This window comes from Equus caballus, chromosome X (assembly GCF_041296265.1).
Source record: "Equus caballus isolate H_3958 breed thoroughbred chromosome X, TB-T2T, whole genome shotgun sequence".
NCBI classification, from domain to species: Eukaryota; Metazoa; Chordata; class Mammalia; order Perissodactyla; family Equidae; genus Equus; species Equus caballus.
This window is the reverse complement of record NC_091715.1, coordinates 23,987,865-24,003,245: the sequence shown is the minus strand read 5'-3', so window position 1 is coordinate 24,003,245 and position 15,381 is coordinate 23,987,865. Positions and strand designations below refer to the sequence as shown.

General features: G+C 35.5%; 1 protein-coding gene across 1 annotated transcript in view; it reads right to left on the bottom strand.

The window, feature by feature from the left end:
• Positions 1-15,381, bottom strand: part of IL1RAPL1 (interleukin 1 receptor accessory protein like 1) — a 1,275,105-nt gene that overhangs the window by 36,953 nt on the left and 1,222,771 nt on the right. The window contains exons 7-8 of the mRNA XM_023633890.2: positions 7,017-7,149; positions 4,749-4,894 (exon numbers count right to left, since the gene is read on the bottom strand). Coding sequence (XP_023489658.1) covers positions 4,749-4,894; positions 7,017-7,149 — 279 coding nt within the window. The remainder of the gene's footprint in view (positions 1-4,748; positions 4,895-7,016; positions 7,150-15,381) is intronic.

Below are 15,381 nucleotides of genomic sequence, written 5' to 3'. Positions count from 1 at the left end.
TGTTTGATTTTCTCCTGTTATTCTGTCTCATGTGAATTTAATTTGTAGCCCAGCCAGAAGGACCTAGAGGGTAGAAGATTTGTCTGCTTCCTCTACAGCTGCATCCTAAATTACTCAGAGTATCATGTAGTTGGAGCAGAGAAATCACGTAATAGCTGCAAACATTTATTGGGTGATAAATATGTGTCAGGCATTGTAATGTGTATTGACATATATTAGTTTATTTAATCCTCATAGCTGCTCTATATGGTAGGTACTATTATTATTGCCATTTTACGAAAGAGAAATTTGAGGCTCACAGGGATGAAGTGATTTTTCCCAAGAGAGCACAGCTAGTAAGCACAGATTTGGGTTTTGAACAGACAGCCTTGCTCCAGAGTCCACACCCTTAACCATTAAATTGCTTTGCTCCAGATAGTAAACACGTCCATACTGTAAGGTACTCCAGAGTTAGAGTATGGACAAAAACCACAGAGAGTGAAGAAGAAATTTAGGGCTGCCTGATGGGTGCACAAGTATGGCTCGACCTGAGGTCAGGGCACAATACTGCTGGCTATCCATCTGGAGAATTGTTTGTGACAGGGAAATGGAAAATGTAAAAAATGGAAGGAATAGGAAAGGTTAAGGTTTTGGAGGGAAACTGAAGGTCAATGTTTGATGCATGTCAAGTCAGGCAGCAACAATTAGAAACCTAAGCAAAGACATCTGGGTAAAAGATTCAGAGACTTAAACATGGAATTCAATCACATAGGAGAATAGTGGGAACAAGAAATAACACAGCAGTGAATGTGACAACTCTTTGCTTTGGTTCTTTTTGAAGCAAGGGTCTAACTCTCAAGCTTGTTGGGCCAGGGATTAGAGTGAGAAATAAGGGGCAGGGCAGTCATAGACTAATATGGCCCTATGGTCCTTACCCTTTCATTCTTACATCTCTCTTTCACTGCATAATCTAGTCCTCTGTATAGTATGTGAAATATATCTATATTGCATGTCTGACATGATCCTAACTGTCCAAGTACCTTCCCTGACTATAGGAATCAACAACTTTGAATATTCTCATACCAACTTTTTCTATGTTCAAATTTCCTGGTTAGTTTTCAGCCAGTTTTTGTGGAATTAAGATTTTTTTTAAGATACATGGCTAGTCCAGAATCTAGCCTGGCTCAATCCTAGCTGAATTATTTATTGCAGTATCCTCTTGGCAGTAAGGAAGACTCATTTGACACATGTGAGTGATGTCTCAAAGAATCCATACCACCCATTAGAGGGCTCTGACATCATTTTTTAAAATTTTTTGCCGTTTTTTTTCTTTTTGAGGAAGATTAACCCTGAGCTAACTGCTGCCAATCCTCCTCTTTTCGCTGAGGAAGACTGGCCCTGAGCTAACATCTGTGCCCATCTTCCTCTACTTTATATGTGGGATGCCTACCACAGCATGGCTTTTGCCAAGTGGTGCCATGTCCGCACCTGGGATCTAAACCAGCACACCCTGGGCCAATGAAGCGGAACATGTGCACTTAACCACTGTACCACCCGGCCGGCCCCCGACATCATTTTTATTATGTCAACAATACTGAACAAAAAGTAACAGTGGAGGAAAAAATGCTTAAGGGAACTTTGGCAAAGGTGTGTCCTGGCAAATTTACCTGTCAGAAGAACTGATATTTTGTGGTTTACAAGATCTGAATTCATCAAATGCTTTAACATATCTCTCTAGGGAGGTTTTAAAAAGAAAGACTTTGAAGGCCTGTAAGATAAGTTAAGGGATTTATGAGTCAATGGCAGAAAAACATTATTAATAACGACAGCTTCCAGTTCTTTCTCTGAGCTTTAGTTTTCTGAGTAATATAGCAACTCATCTGATAAGTACATAATTGCTAGCATGACAGCAATTTGACTCTTTCAGGGACCCTATGATCAAAGATCCAAACTAACAGCTTACATATGACCTTCTGAACCTTGCAGGGCTGATGAACTTGCATTTATGCCACATTTTAACCAAAGATCTTTCTTTTTTCCAAAGATGGTCAGGATAGTTCATTCCACATGACTGTAAGCCTCTCAAGGGCAGGAGATTGCATGCATTGCTGCTTTTCTGAACTGATGATTCATTTGCTGCAGCTCCCTTAACAGGAAGGCACACACAAAATTTAGGAGGGACTTTCGGCGAACATGACCTTTAAGGACACTTTTAGGCTTCTTAATGCTTTTATTTTACTGAGAATAAAATGTTGTTGGTATAAATACATATTTTAAAACCACTGTGGAAGATTTAAGTATTGAAGAGTGCTCTAACATTGGCCACAATTTTCTTCATGTTTAGCAAATCAGTATTGGGAAAGTTTTTTCAAACAATTTCCTTGATTCCTCAGTCATCTATTTTTGTAGTACTGGAAGCTTTTGGAACTATGGGCAACTTAACCTTAGGCCACACATGCTCAAAATAGCCTTGGGGTGTTTGACCCTTCCTGGCTATGTGCCTGTCTGCAAGAACACAGCTTTAATAGTCGTATCCTCTGAGGGGCAGCTGAGTACGTGACCCCAACATATGCCACTTTGGCATGTGGATTATTTTGAGCTGAAAGCAATCAAGATACAGCAGACTCAAGAAAAACTTTTACCTCTCCTTTAACTTCCTAAAAGAATTTAGATAGAGGGGCCTGGCTCAGAAAGAGAGCTATTACTAGAGATAACTTTTTATTTGAAAAACCTATCTGTATGACAGGGCAAACATCTAATTACCAAATATCTGCCCTTCTTATCATCCCATAAGTTACTCTCCTCCTGTTTGAAGCCCCAGGCCCCTATCTCATTCCTTAGCTCAGGATAGCATGTAAGCCTCAACTGCCCAACCTGCCCTTGCGTCTCATATTCTTATGGGGCTCCTGTACATACATAATAAAATTTGTTTTTCTCCTGTTTATCTCTTTTATGTTAATTTAATTATTAGGCCATCCAAAGAACCTAGAAGAGTAGAGTAAAATTTTTCCTCTCCTATACCTCCTTAGATGCAGTTCATTTTCCTTCCTTTCTACTTATGATCGCTACTTAACTGTTACTCCTACCTTGTCCTAAAAAGAAATATATGCTGTCCAAGTCAACAGATCTTTATATGTGCCCTATATCTTCTCTCCACTATCTCCCTTCTTGAGGAATAATTCAGACTCTTTAATTAGAGCATATTCAAGAGAGTGATCAGAATGGATAAAGTATTTTACCCACACAACGGAAGAATGAATAAAAGGAACTAAAAAGTTGAATCTAGAGAAGTAAAGGCCCAGAAGGATTATGGTGACTGTCATCAAACTTTTGAAGGGCAGTTTTGGGAAGAGAGATTAAAAGTGTAGAACTAGTGTCAAAGGATAGACAGATAGTGAAATAGGGATGCTTTCTTATGCTTAGGTTTTTCCAAAGATAGAATTGGCTTCTTTGAGAGAGAATGTGATCCAGTATAAGCTGATTGATCACTTGGGAAGACGTTATAGAGTAGTTCAATTACACAATATTTAAGTCACTTCCAACTCTGAGAAGCTATTTTTCTCCTTTTATGTGTATAATATTTCTACTCTAAATTTCTTCATTGACTGAATATATATGCTAAGCTAGAGAAAGAAACAATCATATTGCTTGCTAACTGCTGCTTACCTTTCCCCTCTACTCACATCCAAACAAAGTGAACTATTTTAATACTGTAGTCACCTGGACAATAGAGGTGTTTGCTTTAATACTTTTCAGTAACATTATTCAAAGGGAAACTATTGCCCAATAAAGTGGGTGAAACAGTCTTCAACATTCTCTTTCTTTTCCAACCTCAAAGAGTCTAGGATTAAACATGTGCTTTGAAATTAAAATCATTGTAAATTTGCTGAGTAAGAGAACATCAAGAAAGTTTTCCCTTAGCATAATGTAGAAAAAATATATTTTTCCCTTGTAATGTACACAAAAAATTTCACCAACTAAAAGGTATGGCTCAAATTTTACAATTGTCTCTGATTTCAAACAATTCAATATATATATATATTGAATATATATACATATTTACATATTTTTTAACCGTGTGCAGAAGGTGTTGGGGTGCTGTGGAATCAGATTTAATGCAGCAGATGAACCTTGAACGATTATTAATGAATAATAATTGAATAATAATTCACTAATGAATTAGTATTAATCATGGGAGGATATTACACATGTAAAAGTTATCTAAGGCAGAAAAAATATCAACAAGTATTGCAATGGGGAATCCATCAGATATAATTCTTACACTAAAGGAGCAACCTTTCAATAAGGACCACAATCTTTCACTTAAAACTATTTTGGTTATTTTTAATTGGTTTGCCTATTTCTAATAATAATAAATAGCATTTAACTAAATACTTCCTGTTTACAGGATCTGTGCCAAGCTCTTCACATTTCTTATTTTCTTTCATCCTTAAAACACACTGGAGAGTCGATATTACTCTTTTCCCCATTCCATATATCAGGAAACTGAAGCTTGGGGAAGTTAGATACCATGCCCAAGGTTATATAGTTGGTAGTGAAGCAGAGCAAGGAATCCAAATTTGGCTCTAGAGCGTGAGCTAGTCATCCATCCCCTGTGTTATCTGCCTTGATGGCCCTAATGCCAACGTGATTATTTTACTTAGGATAAACTTGTGTAGAAAAACTAAATTTAATATATTTTGGTTCCCAATTATGTCCCTCCCATTATAGGTTCAGTCGACCACTCAGGCTTAGAAGGTTACACTCACCCCGTTTGTGAAGGAGAACGCTGGCATGCCGACGTCCATTTCCATTTTCAACATAACAGGAGTAATTTCCCAAGTCACCTTCTTCGACAGAGTCCACAATTAATGAGATGGAAACTTCCTGTTCCCCAAGATGCTCCTTGAGAATTCTAAAATATGAAGCAAAACGAAACAAAAAACCCCACACAAACATATACATACATGAAAAAGAAAAAAATTCAGGTGAATCTGAATCTGATGTGAAAATACCTATAGCATCTGTGCTTCAAATTTGGCTATGGATTGATGCTATCTTAATTAAATTATATCATGCCCTTTTCTTTTTCACTTCTAATGAGGAAGCTTGTCTTTGTAGATGCTAATGAAGTTGCAGTTAATTATCTCTCTTAGCAGGACAATCACACTGTCATAATAAAGAGGTGAAAGAGACCTTGAAGAAAAGTTTAGAAATTGCCTTCCCTTTAAGAAGAAATATGATATAAAGGTGAGATAAGAAATTCTTATGTCTTAGGCTGGAAAACTAATTATATATTAGGTTAATTTACAAAAAAAAAAGGAAGAAAGAAAATTTCTGAGCTATTTTGACATTTCAGTTGAAACCTCCAGCCTGGCTTTTTTTGTTTTTAATGATACAAATCAATTGCCTGTTTTTAAAGAAATATGAAATTATAAACCTATAGACTAAATGTTCTGATGAAGTGTTTAATTCTGACATTTAAAGCTAATGATAAACATTCAGTAACCTCACTGTCAAAGACTTTAGCAATCTTTCAGAGCAAATGGAGTTGGGCTACCCTTCCCTGTTCACAAAGTTTCCACCTCCATCCTCCCACTGTTTGGTAACTCATCTCTATACAATACTTCCTAATGCAGAATTAAAGAAAAATACCTTCCTAGAAACTTCTGGAGCACCCACAAAAAGAGAAAGGGGAAAAATCAGGAGGATTATTGTCCTACTTTAACTTCAGCATTTCAAAGTGTATAGGTAAAAGATAATAGTGAAGTTTTAAACATGAAAAATGGCATAGGAACATTTTAGTACCTTTTGGAGGATTGCCCATCCGGGCATTTCAGAACCCAACTGGAGTGTAATATTCTTGTGCATTTGTTGCCAGGAAGAAAATTCCGATAGAAATAACCTTATCTGACAGTTTCATAGGTTTTTGTTTTCTATTTTTTTTAACTTTTTTTTGCTTTTTTTCTCCCCAATTCCCCCCAGTACATAGTTGTATATTTTAGTTGTGGGTCCTTCTAGTTGTGGCATGTGGGATGCTGCCTCAACATAGCTTGATGAGTGGTACCATGTCTGCGCCCAGGATCTGAACTGTCGAAACCCTGGACCACTGAAGCGGAGTGCGCGAACTTAACCACTTGGCCACGGGGCCGGCCCCTTTTGTTTTCTATTGAAAAACTTCTCTTATAGTTTTAATCAAGTTTTAAGAGTCCTTGTACTTAAGAAGAGGATCCTTGGTTAAAATGCTCATAATACTGTTTATCCAGAAGATGTGACCTTTAGATGGGAGAAAGTCATCAGCATTTTGATTCACTTATAACTTAATTATTATGAATATGCTTGCTTATTTACATTATGATTAAAATTGAGTATCTATGCCTAAGCATAACTTTAGTCATAATTGAAAACCTCAATACTTTAAGTAAATGAACAAATAAATTATTTTTTTAAAAAGAGGCTTGAGCTTTATGCCCTCCAAATAGATGGTATTTGTCATGGTTATTCTCTATCATTCCCACTATATAAATTTTTAGACCTTAAAGTCAGGCTAAATAAAGTAATGAAAACATTCTGTATATCCTTTATCATTCCTATCAAGTGCTTTATAGTCTACTTGATGCCTCAAATGTGTAAAAACATATAAAAGGAAATAACAGAGATTGTGTTTGGTTGAGTCCTAGTATCTTGTTAATATTTCTTCTCAACAATTAAAAAACAAAGAGCTCCTGCAAATAAAAGGCACAATATCACATTTTCCGTATTTGATGGCATTTTGGTTTATCTCACACTCAGTACATTCCTTACTGAAAAATTTCTTCTATTTCTCTTAAATTCTTTGCGAATGGCATTCACAGTTTACAATTCCAAAGTCAGTCTCATAATAGTGTTTTGCCTCTTTGACATTCAATGTTGGAATATTTTTATTATAACAGTAAAAGCAAAAAAATACCACCCTTCTTTTCTTTTAGCTCACTGTCTATTCACTAACAGAGCAAATGTTAATCTTGACTGTGCAAATTTAAAAAAAGATATTTTACCTAATGTCACTTTCCCAAACTCGATTTTCATCCAGATCTTCAATAAACTTCTCTCCTTTCATCCAGTAAATTAAAGGACTGACATCTCCGCTGTACCCAAAGAACGCTCTGCAGGTTAAATTAGCTGAGTCGCCTGTGGAGAGAAATGACCGAAATGAGTTATAAAACTATTTGTATGCTTTATTTTAGGCAAACTGGCAGGTAACATTTTGATCACTTCATTGATTTAATGAAACATCTTTCTAAAATAATATTTTTTCAGATATTTTCAATCTTTGTCAAATTTATAGAACATGTGCTTTTGACAGCTTGTTTAACGGAATGAAAGTTACTTATAGGATTTGGAAGAAGACTGGTCAGTATTTCATAAATGGTTTTTCCATTTAGGTTTGCCTGATGTTTCCACATGGTTAAATTGAGGTTATAAATTATTGGGAACGATACCACAGGGGTGATGGGCCCTTCTCAAAGCATCATATCAGAGGGTACATAACGTTGATAACATAAGATTTTATAAGGCAGGTAGAAGGTGTTTCTCAGTCTTGAATGTGGGACATAGAAAGGAAACAAAAAAAAAATGAAAAGAAACTGTAAATCTAGGATCCCCAAAAATGTTATTAAAATATTTTTTCTATATATGGAACAATATTTTAATTAAGGAAAGCAGCACATGCTCAGGTAGAAAATACATTTAAAAACAAATTAACAACTCACGAGAATAAATATTTGGAATCTTTATTAGATGTAAAAATCAATGGTATTACTGTGGAGCTGAGTTTCTTTCAATACGCTACTCAGGAGAGACCATTGTAATTGTGTATACAGTTTGGTCGATTGCTTAATAAGGTAAGTGGAGGTCCCTGACTCAAAGGTGGAGTGAGTTTAATGCCTGCAGAAAGTAAAGTTTACTTCTGAACAGGTTATGCCATTTTGCAAACACCTGGTTTCTCCAAGACTCTGGCAGCCTTAGACAACTGAAATATTCCAGTACATAATAGTTTTAAGATCTTGCTGCTTCCAAGTGGAGCCAGAATATGGGGGATGGGATGGGGACCTGTAAGGGTCTACTCCAGCTTGGATTGAGGCAAGGGAACTCTCAGGGATGGGTACTACATAAGGAGCTGAAAACTAGGCCCCAGAGACACCTCTGATGTCATCTGAAGTAAGAAAAGCCAATGTTCTCAATTTCATAAATTCCTGAGAATATTCTAGAGGACCCCAACAACTCTATAACTTTAAGCTACAGAGAAGGAGGTTCCTAAAGACTTGAAGGCTCAGAGCTAAGCAATGAGTTAATAGTGAATATCTCCCCAAATTGCGCTTATGAGTGATTCTACAATATAAACCCGGAGAAAAGCATTATGAACTTATGTGCACTCTTTCTAAGCCCTGGCATGGGTAAATCTATATGTAAATTTTATTCTCCAAATTCCATAACACGAAAAATTTTATTGGATACAATTAACATTATTATCTTAATTATGTCCAGTGTATAAGAATAGTTTATAACTAAATTCTTGCTCTTTTAATATTTCTAAGATGGCATGATATAGCCTTCTCCTTTTTATCTTATCTTTGTTTATGTCTAAATGTTCTCCAAGTAAGCAATTCCTCAAGGACTTTGATTCTATATACAATAGTCATCATTACTGACCAGAGAAGACAAGTCCAGAAAATACGCAACTGAACTACCTGTTATAGTGTCAAGGTAGTCATGAATTTAACAGTAAATCTCAAAATACTACATGGTGTCATGATTAACGTCACATGCCAACAGAATCAACATATGTTACAGACTTTTAAAATTGTATATATAAATAATTTACATAATCTGTCTTTTAAGGGATCAAGTTTTAGTTTTTAGGCGGGAGTTAATAACTGAAACTCATAAATAGAAATCTCCAGAAATTACCTAATTTTCTATATAGTTTCACTAAATATGGAAGCTTACAAATACTGATCATGCCACTAGAAACTCAGCCTGACATTTGTTAGCAGAGAAGTCAATTGAATCTCTCACTGGGACCTGAATTTGTCTATCTTGTCACCCTCCTACCTTCTCAGATTAAGTAATTTTCCATTATCTAATTCTTCATTTCTCTCACCCGTAGTCCCTGTGCTGCCACACCTAGGAAATGGCTCCTACACCCATGTAAGAAATGATTTGCTTTTCAATCATCTTTGCTGGCCTGGTCTTTGAGTATCTACCTTGCCTGGAGCTCCAGCACTGGGGGTATCTGCAGTGCCATAGGGGCACCCAGGGGAACTCTACCCAGACTTGGACTGGGTTTGTCACGTGTCAGAGAGTGAAATTCATGGAAGGAATAAGAGGTTGGAGGGAAAAATCGAAAAGCATTCAGGCAGAGAGAAAGAGCATGAGTGAGAGAATGCCAGGGAACTTTAGAGGAAGCAAATAACTTTGGAGTGACTGAAGCTAAAGTGTACCTGAGGGGTGGGGGTAGGGGGAGGACTATGGGGAGAATAGAGTGCTGATAAGGCCAGAACAGTGGCAGCCCTATCCTTCCAGTAAGCCATGTTGAAGATCTGGGACTTCCATTTAAGGGCATTGCTAAACTGGGGAAAGGTTTCAAGTAGGAGACAGACATAATCACATCTGCATTCTAAAGAAATCACTCTTACTGTATTTGCAAAACTGGATTGGGTTGGATTGGAGAGAATGAAGAAAGATTGAGAATGTTACAATACTTTGGGATCACATAAGGAATAGTCATTGCAAAGATTGGATTACTTCCGCATAATTTCTTAAAAGGATAAAGCATAGGTGATAGCAGTGCCTACAGATCACTATGCTTTTTATCAATATGATAATAGGGAGCCTCTCAAAGCAGAGATTAAATAGGAAGCCTGATAAGGTAGAAAATATATTTTTCATTTTTATAATTTACATGCATCACTGTGTGTGCGTAGGTGAGGGAAGAGAGAGAAAGACTGGGGAGCTGCCAGCTCCTTCTCAATACAATTAGGACAGAAAGTCAACTTGAGCAGAGCTCTGTTCTGTAAAGAGATTTTTGAGTGGTTTCTCTTAATTACACCTCTTTGTGTGGCTGAGCAAAGGGCATCACTCCCCTTCTTACGCATAGCTTTGCTGGCAGGAAGAACCTTAAGAGCTCAATAGAGTCAATCTTGAGAAAAGGCCAGGTAAAGTCAGGCTCACCTCTGAGACTACCCAACTGCCTAAGTGTTGGGAGGAAAGCTGTGTCCACCCAGTACCTTTCATTTGGGAAATGGTGGCTAATCATATAAGTGTCAGAGCACTGTGACCTCAGACCCCATGTGTGTATTACCTGTGTTTGAAAGCAGGAATAAAGAATTATCATCCCTTCCCTTCAGATGGAATAAGAGCCAGGAGTTGAGAGAAATTCATGGGGCAGGGTAGGACCTAGGAGACATGATATACTTCTACCCAATAAGGGCCGATAGAGATTAATAAGGACAAATAGGAAAATAGAATTAGGAGATTTTATTGAGGAAACTAATTAGGCAATTAGGAAATAGGAATTAGGAAAATAAAAATGATATGACCATATTTGTACCCTGGGCTGATGAAGCAGGACATGCCAGTTACATAACATTACTTGGCTTTTCTAGGAGTAGTCCATCACTCTTTTTTCCTCCTCCTGTAGCTCTTGCAACGTATCTATATTTTACCATAATATACTCCTTACAATATTTGGTTTGTTTGCATATCTAACCCAGAAACTAGAGTATTCATTCCCCAAAGGCAGAAAATATATCTGTATTTACCTTTGTATATTACCAGGACCCATTATAGTGTCTTGAATATATTAGTAACTCAATAAATAATTTTAAATTAACTAATAACCTGCTTCATATCTCTTGTACTTGCGTTTTGCCTTAGTTCCCTTTTACAAAGCTTCATTAATTAAAGGTTACATGTCTACAGCTTATCTCAACAGGCCAAGTCTATCTTGTAAACTAGGCTTCGTCATTGCAAATGCAGAGCCTGCTCATTCAGATATTATTTCACTTGTGGTCTGCAGTCAGTTCATACCAGCTTGAAGGAGTCAATTACTACACTTTCAGAAATTCTGTAAGCAGGTTGTTAAACACAGTCATTATTAAAAAATAAATTATAGACACTTACAATTAAATATACTATATTACAAACAAAGGTAATAGATACTCAAAATGCAAAACTTCCTAATTATTTTGCTATTTTATTCATCTGTAGTGTTTGTATTGCAGAAATATACACAGTCACGTGTTGCTTAACAACAAGGATACGTTCTGAGAAATGCATCATTAGGTGATTTCATTGTTGTGCAAACATCATAGAACATACTTACACAAATCTAGATGGTTTGGTCTACTACACACCTAGGCTATATGGTGCCAATCTTATGGGACCACTGTCGTATATGTGGTCTGTCATTGACTGTGTTGTATGTGTGGTCTGTCATTGACTGAAATGTTGTGCAGCGCACGATTGTATAATAGTGTACTGCTGCACATATCTTCCCAACTGCACATTTAGTAAGATTGTGTTGGTAGCTTTCAATCAACCATGGTGGGAATATTTACCTCGTAAATTTCCAAATGCTACAAATCAGGCCATGATTTATTGTTTTGTTGATCATCTATACTTAAGAAAATATGGAGAAAATGTTAATAATGCAGATTGAATTTAAAAGTGTCAAATTTATAGCTGTTATATTGGTGATAGCAAAAACAGAAAAATTCCTCTAGTATCCAAAAACTATAATCTGATTCAGCAGACAAGTTGCTTACATCATTGATGAACAAAGTTCTGACATATTATCTCCAATGTTTCACTCTTATTTGTTAATGTAAATGAAAGTATCAACCACTTATATGTCAGAATTATTCTTGGAGAACCAATTGTTAAACATATACCAGCACACTGATCCTTGTAAAATGGTTTTTCAAAGATGGTGCATGCATATGTTTAATGGTTTTATTGAGATATAATTCACATATCATCAATTTACCCATTTAAAATGTACAATTCAATGGTTTTCAGTACATTCACAGAATTGTGCAACGAGACGCACAATCAACTTTAAGATCCTTTCATCATCCCAAAAAGAAATCCTGAACCAATTAGCTGTCACTCATCATTTCCCCCCAGCCCACTAGCCCTCGACAACCACTAGTCTACTTCTACTTTCTGTCTCTATGGATTTGCCTGTTCTCGACATCTTATATAAATGGAATCATACAGTATGTAGCCTTCTGTGTCTGGTTTCTTTTCCCTAGCTTAATGTTTTCAAGGTTTATCCATGTTATAGCATGTATCAATACTTCATTACTTTTCATGGCTAAATAATATTTCACTCTATGGACATACCACATTTTGTTTATTCATTCATCAGTTGATGGACATTTGGGTTGTTTCCATTTTTTGGCTACTATGAATAATGCTGCTTGAACACTCCTGTACACATTTTTGTGGGGACATATGTTTTCATTTCTCTTGTGTATATATCTAGGAGTGGAATTGTGGGGTCAAAAGATAATTCTATGTTTAAATCTTTGAGAAATTGCCAAATTGTTTTCCAAAGTGGCAGTACCATCTTACATTCTCACCAGCAATGTATGAGGGCTCCAATTTTTCCACGTTTGCCAATACTTGTTATCTGTCTTTTTGATTATAGCCATTCTAATGAATGTGAAGTAGTATCTCTTTGTGGTTCTAACCATTCATATTGAACCAAAAATTTATTATTACATATAATTATTTTATTCATAACCACCATTGTTCAAAATTATTTAAAGATCAAGATAAAAGGGCTTTTATTAGACCACAGAATGTAATTGTCAACATCATACCTAAAATGTTCCCACTGGTGTATTTTCCCACTGTTGTATTATAGGCCCTATGATGCATTTATATTTTTAGCTAAGAATTGACAGGAATTGAATAAATTATTGAAGGCTTGCACTTTTTAAGAAAAACTGATAAGGGTTCTTTCCAAAGGTTTAAAAGTAAACATATTTTAAATAAAAAGTTAATATAGATGAAGCTCACAAGATCATCTCCTTTAAGTTCAATACAAGGGCACTTACTAGCATCATTTTTACATAGTAATATTTTTTGTAGTTTTGTGAATGCAATAAGACATGAAAAAACAATAAGATGAAAGCATTATTTGAAGATAATATAATTGCATACTTAACCAATTCAGAAGAACTTATACTTTTACTTTCTTTGAAGAAATAGTTCTTTCAAATGTTCAAACGTAAGAAATATGTAGGAATCTCTTACTAGCAAAGTTTTAAAATTTGGCCTTTTGATATAACATACTTTTGTATTTGTATTATAAAATGTAAAAATCTGTGCAGTCATTCTATGTGCAGTTTGAGTTATTCTAAGCAGAATCATGACTCATCATCCCTGTCAAACAAATGGAGTGTATGTAGTAATGCTTAGAGAAGGGACTATCCACTCTCTCAATATATTTAGATAGAACTTTACGTCCAGAAAAAAATGCCCTTAAACTCTAAAGAGACAGAATATGTGAAATAAAAACAACAGAGAATGCAAATCTAAAGGGCATTAATTCTAAAATTATTTAAAGCTTGCTTATGAAATTTTAAGATGAGACACCATCTGCCTAATCTGAAACTGTAGGAGGATCTAGCACAGCATACTGGGACCCTGTGGTAATAAACAATTGAAGAAGGCAATTCTAGGAGAAAAAAATGTTTTTCTCAATGGGGTAGTTTGGAAGTCTAACAAATTTGAGAGGCTTTTTGTTAAGTAGGTGATTTGTAGCAAATTAATGTACTTTTATTTTAGATGTAGTTAATGTAGTTTTTAAATGATTTTTTATTTAATTTTATTCTCTAGGAGATACTAATTTTTATCATGGTTTTGCCAGCCTCAAGAAGAAAATCCTGTGGTTAGCCACGGTCTATGATATCTAAAGTCAATATCATACATGATTTCCATACTAGCTGAATAGAAAATTGTAGACAACTTATTTACACCAACAAACAAACAAACTATAATGAGAGGTGGTTGTGAATAAATGAACCACAAATTGAGTCAGAGCAAAGGTTTTATGAAATATATGTACAGAAAGTTTGCAAAGTCTTGGATGGAAAACAGAATATTTTTGAAGCCCATTCCCGTTATATTTTAGATTTAATGTTATTGCTAATAAAAATCTAATAAGTTGTAGAACTCAACAAAATAATTCTATATTCAGTTAGAAATTTAAGTAGATAGATATTGTCAATAACGATCCTAAAGAAGAAGTATAATGATGGTAGCACCAGGCAGCATGTGGATGGTCCAAACAAACAGCAAGATGTATTGATTTTTGTATATTTTATTTTTCATTAAAAATTGTGTATGTTCAAGGCATACAGTGTGATGATTTTATACACACACACACACACACACACACACACATACACACAGTGAAATGATTACTACAGTCAAGCTAATTAACATATCTCCTCATGGTTACCTTTTTTATTTTTTGTGATGAGAGCACCTGGAATCACTCTTAGCAAATTTCCAGCATTCAATACAGTATTATTTACTACAGTCATCATACTGTACATTAGATCTTCAGATTTATTCATCTTACATAACTACAACTTTGTACCCTTTGACCAATATCTCCCTATTGCCCCCACCTCCCCATCCCTGGTAACCACTCTTCTACTCTGCTTCTACGTGTATGACTTTTTTAGATTCTCATCAATGAACACTTACGTTATTTCCATATCTTGGCTATTGTGAATTGCTAATAGGCATATGAAAATGTGCTCATCATCACTAATGATCAGGGAAATGTAAATCAAAACCACAATAAGATACCACCTCACACTTGTTAGGATGGCTGTTATCAAAAAATTAAGAGAAATTTTGGCAAAGATGTGGAGAAAATGGAACCCTTTTACACTGTTGGTGGGAATGTAAATTGGTTCCGACATGGAAAAACAGTATGGAGTTTCCTCAAAAAATAAAAACAAAAACAAAAATAGAACTACCACAAAATCCAGCAATCCCTCTTCTGGGTATATTCCCAGAGGAAATGAAATCACTGCCTTAAAGAGATATCTGTGTTCCCATGTTCACTGCAAAACGTACTTAAAAAACAATGATAATAACATGGCGTTCATCCCTCCAGCAGAGATATAGCTCTTTGGAATCAATTATAATGCTCAGAAATGGTACCACAATTAATTCTAGGCAATGAATTATCAAAATTGAATTATGATCTGGGAACAAAAATTGGTTTCATATGATACAACCAAAAATTGTAATTTATTAAAGAGTTAAATATTATTGTAAAACAGATATACTATCTAGGAGAAAATATATTATTTTATAAATCTGTGAAGGAGA